This window comes from Diplodia seriata, assembly GCF_021436955.1.
Source record: "Diplodia seriata strain FDS-637 chromosome Unknown scaffold_4, whole genome shotgun sequence".
NCBI lineage: Eukaryota > Fungi > Ascomycota > Dothideomycetes > Botryosphaeriales > Botryosphaeriaceae > Diplodia > Diplodia seriata.
In genome coordinates this window covers 3,504,875-3,512,318 of record NW_027117311.1, presented here as the reverse complement: position 1 = coordinate 3,512,318, position 7,444 = coordinate 3,504,875, and the positions used below count along the sequence as shown (strand labels likewise).

General features: G+C 57.1%; 2 protein-coding genes across 2 annotated transcripts; one reads left to right on the top strand and one right to left on the bottom strand.

Annotated features, from left to right (window-relative positions):
- Positions 1 to 1,018: 1,018 nt before the first annotated feature.
- Positions 1,019 to 1,735, top strand: SLS55_004935 (uncharacterized protein; the record flags this gene model as incomplete). Its single annotated transcript, XM_066776387.1, has 2 exons — positions 1,019 to 1,023; positions 1,159 to 1,735. 2 exons carry the CDS (start codon positions 1,019 to 1,021, stop codon positions 1,733 to 1,735), a joined length of 582 nt encoding a protein of 193 aa, XP_066634268.1.
- A 3,822-nt stretch (positions 1,736 to 5,557) lies between these two features.
- SAH1 (S-adenosyl-L-homocysteine hydrolase) lies at positions 5,558 to 7,075 on the bottom strand (the record flags this gene model as incomplete). The annotated part of the gene is made up of 4 exons (XM_066776386.1): positions 5,558 to 5,570; positions 5,626 to 6,663; positions 6,716 to 6,842; positions 6,904 to 7,075. 4 exons carry the CDS (start codon positions 7,073 to 7,075, stop codon positions 5,558 to 5,560), a joined length of 1,350 nt encoding a protein of 449 aa, XP_066634267.1.
- Between the last annotated feature and the right edge of the window lie 369 nt (positions 7,076 to 7,444).

Sequence of the window (7,444 nt, the reverse complement as noted above, 5' to 3'; positions counted from 1 at the left end):
ATCAACGCGGATGCAACCCCAGCCACGGGAACTCCTCGCTGCGCACCCCAAGAATAGCAGCCTGCGCCCCCAGGCCCTCTCACCACGGCGACGGCGGCGCATGACGGCTGCGGCTATTGGATTGGGTGGCGAGACGGTCCGAAGCGGGCAGAACACGGCAGCACAGCCATCGCGCCTCGAGATCGTGTTGGTGTGCGGTGGATTGGTGCCACATCTGCGGCTCACGCCCTCGGCTGCTCTCGCGTGGCGCGCCGCCCGTGTGCTGCCAGGACGTCAACGACGCCGGATGCCACTCGCAATCACCCAGCCGTGCTCGGCGGAGCGGATCCCAGGCGCTGCCAGGACGGGTTACCAGCGAGTGCGATGCTTTCAACGGCGTCGCAAGAGTAATTGGATCAGCAAAGCGCCCCTAGCCGGGGCGCCACTATGCCTGCTGCGGCGAGACACTGGCAGAGCTCCGTGTGACTGCGCACAGTCCGCGTTGGCGAAGGAAGCGCATCTCATCAGCTTGACTGCCCGATCGCGGCAAGCGTGCGCTCCAGGCTGCATGTGAGCCCGTGTCAGTGGAGGGGGTGCCGGGGACGCGCAATGCTGCAGTGCGAAGGCTCGCGGGAGAGCGGTCGGCAGCGCCAATGGATCGGGCACAAGTCGCGTCTGGCCGGGACGTGTCGCGCGGGTGGCGGTGGTGAGGGCGCTATGCTGGGCGCTGGTGAGAGATGCAAGCGATGGCCAGGGCGCCTGGTGCAAAAGCGCGGGCCGCCCAGCGTCGGCGTTGCGCGCGCTAGCAGGAGGGGCGAAGACGGGGCGGCGTGGGCTTTGGGAATCGCCGGCCTGTGCGCTGCGCCTGCCTCTCGTTAATAAACCCAGGCCAGCATCCCAAACACCCGCCTTCACCTTGCCTCCATCCTGCATATAAGCGCCCACCCGCCGCCGGTCTTTCTCCCACCACCTAATTCCACTCGCTGCCTCTGCCGACTACTCCACGCCTCGCGCCTAATCAACCTCTCCATCAATCACAATGAAGTCCTTCATCTTCGCCGCCGGCACGCTCGTCGCCGCCGCCTACGCCCAGGACAGCTCCGTACGCTCTTGTCCGCGCCCAATTGACTGTGCGCAGCCAGCTAACGCCCTCTAGAGCGCTGCCTCGTCCGTTGCCAGCTCGGCCGCCTCCGTGGCTAGCTCCGTCGTGAGCTCTGCCGCCAGCGTTGCCAGCTCTGCTGCCGTCAGCACCGTTCCCTACTCCAACGGCGCGACCTCCTTCCTTACCATGACCAACTCGCTCGGCGTCGTCACCGGCCAGCCCACCCAGCCCGCTGCCGTCACCTCGCAGCCCAAGGTCGCCACCATCCCTGCCGGCACCGGTCTGTACACCATCGCCATTGGCAGCGTGACCAACATTGTCGTCTCCGCCGGCAGCACTGTCACCTCCATTGTCGGCGGTGATGCCACCATTGTCAGCACCTCCTCTGGCCAGGTCGTCATCTCGGCTACCGGCACCGCCGCTTCGGCCACCGGCTCTGGCTCTTCCGCCTCGGCCTCTGGCTCCTCGGGCTCGTCTGCCTCTGGCTCTGGAAGCTCCGAGTCTGGCTCTTCGTCGTCCGAGACTGGCTCCTCGTCCTCTGGCACATCGACCGGCTCTGCTGCCTCGTCGAGCTCGACTGGTGCCGCCGCCGCCGTCAAGGTCGCCTCGGGCGCTCTCTTCGGTGCTGGTGCCGTCTTCGCTGCCTTCTTGTAAGGGATTACACGGGCGAACGATTTGACGGAACCACCACTCGATACCCTACGCCTCCTCACTTAATACCTGACGGGCGACATGTTTATTCCTTTTTCGCTTCGATTGTAAGCACTTCTGCTTTAACCACTTTGGCTTTTGGCTACCACGCCTTTTATCACGATGGATGCGGAGGAACGGGTCACACTTAATGTAGTCATGCATGGCACCTGGCGCAAACAGGTACAACAAAAATCCTCCTTAATCACCTCCCACTTGCGCGCCAATACGCTTCAAACCACTGGGCTGGCGTCGAGAGTTAGTAGCTAGTTATCCACACAAATAGTTAATCAGGTGGAATGATACCCTGATAATTTATACTCAGTTGACGTATCAACCTTGGCATCTTCTCGCGATACAACCATGTTTCCACGCCTCTACCAGATGCCGGTGTTTGGTTCCGGGGGCCTTCTCCGCGGACAGCCTTGAAACAAACAACGTCGCACTCGGCCAAAACGAAAAGAAAGGAAAAGCACGCCAAGATGCCCATGTTTGACGAGATCCGCCGATCATCTTGCGTCAATCCTCTTGTCCAACTAAGTAAAACTCACTAGCGGTTCGGCCCTGCCACGGAGGTATTGCACATGGCGTTTCCTTTCCAACATCTGCTTGTTTTCACTTTCGCAGGAGAAAGCTTGTCCGCTCATAATAACGCCATCTCGATGGACCAAATCCTGCTCATTGCTTATCCGAAGTACTCAGAACATCTCGGCCCGCCCCGATTAGGCCCTCCTCGTCTTCCATTTTCTTCTCCGCTATCCACACCGACAAGTCCACCACAAGCTTAGCTCGCCGACGGCAGTTACAGTTGCATGCGCGACGGCGGTCGTCGTATCGCCCGGCCAACCAACGACAGCCATCACCGATCCACCCCCCACATCCGAAACTCTCCAGCCACCTCTTTTTCTTTCCTTTGTTTCCCTATCACGAACACACGAACCACCTTGCCCCTCTTGTTCTCCACTCAAAGCTACGTCTGAAGCTTTCGGCATATGCACGGCACTGGAAGCAGCCGTCAAGCCTTATCAGCCGTGCAGCCCCAGCCACACGCAATGCAAAAAGTAACTTTCTTTTCCCCTGTCGTCTTTCCCTTCCTATCAGCCTTGCGATGGAATCAACGTGGCGGGGGAGTAGGGAAGAGAGCATGGAAGGAGGAGAGGAAAAGAGGAGCGGGCGAGGTGTGGTCTAGCCTACCAACCAGCCTTTCTCACTTTCCGTCCGTGGTTGGGAAGTACCCCTAAGTAAAAGAAGGGAAAACGGAAAAGAAAAAAGAGCAAGACCCGTCCCAAAAGAGTAAGAGGAACAAGCAACATCCACACGTATCACGGACGCGCTTTTGCGCTCGACAATAATACCAAGGTTTGAAGACCCCGAACACATGACCATCTCAAGTCGAAAAGAAAGACGTCATGGCTGCAGCAACATGAAGAAAAGTAGCTCAAGCGCGCCATACAGCCCCCTCTCGCAGCCAATGGCTAGCGCGAAGAATAGCAGAACATAACGTATCTATACCTTAACTCGTTCTTAGAGAGAAAAAAAATTACGTAGTTAGTTAAAGCTATCGTCCGGACGTATATATAGAATTTTTAGTTCGATATTCTTATCCGGACGATAGCTTTAACTACCCATAATATGAGCAAAAAAACAGCTCCACGCTAGCCATCGGCTGCGCGAAGGAGCTGTACGAAGAAGCACGCGCAGCTCATAAGCACGAGAGAGGGGGACGCTACATCCCCATAACATTGGCCTCAGGCTTGTCGTTTAACTCGTTGCCTACCTTTACTACCACCACCACCACCACCACCACCACCACCACCGTCGCCCACTCGCCCGCCCACAACAACAATAACAACAAACAGAAAGCAAGCACACGTATCCCCACCCGCCCACCGAAGCCGCCCACGCAAATGAGGCAGCCAGTCTACTCCCCAACGCCACATCCATCCCTTCTCCTCGTTCCGCATCACGGGTATGTATGTACCGACAACGCGAGGAGGGAACAGAGTGAGCGGCGCCACGACGACGACGACGACGACGACACCAAACAGACACCCCACGAACCGCACAAACCCCCGTGACAAAAAGAAAGGAAAAAAAAGTCCACGCAAGCACCCTCCTCCCCCGCCACTACGTACTTTGCTTACCACTTACGCAATCCCGGGTGGTGGTACGCATACATACATACGTACATACATGCAACACGCAAAACGCAAAACGCACGCTAGCGACGACGACAAGTCGGCTGGCTGGCTGGCTGGCTGGCTGGTTTGCTTTGCCTTGCCTTATTACTGCGCCTCCTCCCGTCTTACATGCATGAAGGATGGGATGGGATGGGGAAACCTGAAACACGCCAACCCCTCCCCACCCTCTTTCCTTCCTTGCTACGAACGTTTGTCCCGTGCATGCATGCATGCATGCATACTAGGGGGAGAAAAAAGTGCGGGGTTGGTTGGTTGGCTGGTCGGTCAGACAAACAGACTGACGGATGGACAGAGAGGGCAACCGAGGTGAGCAAGGGAGTACATATGTGTGTGGCTTAGTCGTCGTAATGAATTTCGTCAGACAGACAACAGTCAGTCAGTCAACCCCGCTATGAGAGCGATACGACGAAGACGACGACGAAGAAGAAGAAGAAGAAAAAAGAAAAAAAAAAGAGTGAAGATGAATCCATCTATCCCCCCCAACCAACCATATTCCGAACCAACAACGCACATATATGAACATTCATCATCATCCGGCCCCAATCGGGCACACACCCGTCGCCCTAGTCAGCAGCAGCAGTAGTAGCAGCAGCAGCAGCAGCAGTCGTCTTGGGCAAAAAAAATAAAATAAAACTCCTCCCCTCGAAAACGAGTTTCAAAACTGCCTTGAAGGAGGAACGCGCGGCGCTCCTTTCTCTCTCTCTCTCTCTCTCTCTCTCTGCGTGTGTCATCTGTCTGGGTGGGGGCGGGCAATGGTCGTCGTCCATGTGTGAGGGAGGAGGTTGTATATCTAACCTTTGGTTGGCCCTTCTTGAACGAGGGCAAAAACCTCCCTCCCCCTCGCCCCCCAATCAACCATTCTGCATGTGGCCCGACGGAGGCAGCGAGAAAAAAAGAAGAATGGAAGCACCTGAAGTATGATGATGATGACGACGACGATGATGATACGATAAGCAAGTCCCCCGTCAGCAAAAGTCATCCAACCAAAAAGGTCAAAAAGTAGGACGCGGTCATTCGTAAGAAATGGAGGCGCAGCATTCAACGCACGGAACCGGTGGCATCGTTTCTTAGAATGAAGTAATGGCGAAAAGGATAGATTCGGAGCCCGGCCCAGTGGAGTGAGCGTCTCCACGAAAACCCTTCTCTATCTATTGCATCTTTTTCCCCTTTTCGTGTCAGAAAGAAAATTTCTATCTGCTACAAGAAGTTTGGAAGTTTTCTTTGTGTTCTTCCCTCTTATCAGTCATCGTCATCTAATGTCGAAAGTAAATGGTAATCTCATCTCAATTCCTTCCGCCAGGCCTATGGTTGAAAAAGGCCGTGGGTATTTTTTCTCGTAAAACAAACGCCATTTTGCACCGATGCCCAACCCATATCTCCCTGGGTTGTATATCCTGAACGTCTCTGGATGTTGAAGACGTCTATTTGAACCTTTTTAACAAAACGCTAACCCCGCCCGAAGCGAGGTAAGAAACGAATCCCGTGTGAGAACATGCCGTTGAAGACAATTACTTTTGGTATCATCCGATCGTAACACATGTTGAAAATGTCGTGCGGTGCCGCTAAGCAATGCAGGGAAGGACGCTTAGTAGCGGTAGCTGTGACATTTGTTAGCAGTCTGCATCTTGAGGGGGAGAAGAGATGGGAACGTACTGGTCGGCCTTGTAGGGGCCCTCGGTGGGCAGGCCAAGGTACTCGGCCTGGACCGGGGTCATCTTGGTCAACTTGGCGTTGACGTGGGACAGGTGAAGAGCGGCGACCTGCTCGTCGAGGATCTTGGGCAGGACGTAGACGCCAACGTCGAACTTGCCGGCCTTGGCGAACTCGATGTACTTCTCGCCGAAGGCCTTGTCCTCGGCCTTGTACAGCATGATCTGGGCAAGGACCTGGTTGGTGAAAGAGCAGGACATGACGAAGGAGGAGTGGCCAGTGGCGCAGCCAAGGTTGACGAGACGACCCTCAGCAAGGAGGATGATGTGACGGCCGCTCTTCATGGTGAAGCGGTCGACCTGGGGCTTGATGCTCTGGACCGAGGCAGCGTTGGCCTTGAGCCAGGCAACGTCGATCTCAATGTCGAAGTGGCCAATGTTGCAAACAATGGCATCGTTGGGCATGACGTCGAAGTGAGCGCCAGTGATGATGTCACGGCAGCCGGTGGTGGTGACGAAAATCTGGCCGATGGGAGCGGCCTCCTCCATGGTGGTGACCTGGAAGCCGGAAACGGCGGCCTGGAGGGCGTTGATGGGGTCGATCTCGGTGACAATGACACGAGCACCCATCGAGTGGAGAGCCTGGGCGCAGCCCTTGCCGACATCACCGAAACCGGCAACAACAGCGATCTTGCCAGCAATCATGACATCGGTGGCACGCTTGATGCCGTCGACGAGCGACTCACGGCAGCCGTACAGGTTGTCAAACTTGGACTTGGTGACGGAGTCGTTGACGTTGATGGCGGGGACGAGCAGACCGCCCTCCTTGAGGGAGCGGTACAGGTGGTGGACACCGGTGGTGGTCTCCTCGGAGACACCGTAGCAGCCCTTGAGCATCTCGGGGTACTTCTTGTGGACGAGGGTAGTCAGGTCACCGCCGTCGTCGAGGATGAGGTTCAGCTTCTTGTCATCCTTGAAGGCGAAGAGCTGCTGCTCCAAGCACCACTGGTACTCCTCCTCGGTCTCGCCCTTCCATGCGAAGCTGCGGCCGCGTTAGCACGAGTATGTCGAGGTAGTGATCGGATCGAACGTACACAGGGACGCCAGCGGCGGCAATGGCGGCGGCGGCGTGGTCCTGGGTGGAGAAGATGTTGCAGGAAGACCAGGTAACCTCAGCACCGAGGGCGGTCAGGGTCTCGATCAGGACGGCAGTCTGGATGGCTGCGGTGGCGGTGGCGGTTAGTCGTGGACTCGCGGCGGCGTGGGCGATTGGGCAACGTACTCATGTGCAGGCAGCCGGCGATGCGGGCGCCCTTGAGGGGCTGGTCGGCGGCGTACTTCTCGCGGGTGGCCATCAGACCGGGCATCTCGTTCTCGGCGAGCTCGATCTCGCGGCGGCCGAAGGCGGCCAGCGAGACATCGGCGACCTTGAACTTGTTGGCGGGAGCAGACATTGTGGCGGCGGAAATTGAGGATGGGGAAGGAGGAGGAAGATGGGTGGTGTCGGAGAGGAGGTGGGGAAGAAGTGGTGTGGGAGGGACGAAGAATCTTGGGCGCCCGCAGATACTTCAAGGACCCCACCTGCACCATCGGCTTTGCGCTCAACACGCGCATTCGGCGCACGGGGTACGGACTAACTTTGACGCCCTCCGTCGGGCACTTTTCTTTCCTCGGTGCTTTTCGCCTCCAATGTCTGCACCTGCGCGAATGCACTCGGCACCTTGATGGCCCTGGCGTCCTTTTTTGTCGCCGTCCACGCCCTGGGCGCTGTTCGTCTCAGCTGCAATGCGGTGTATTCGCGCTCGTTTCGTCGCTTTACTGTC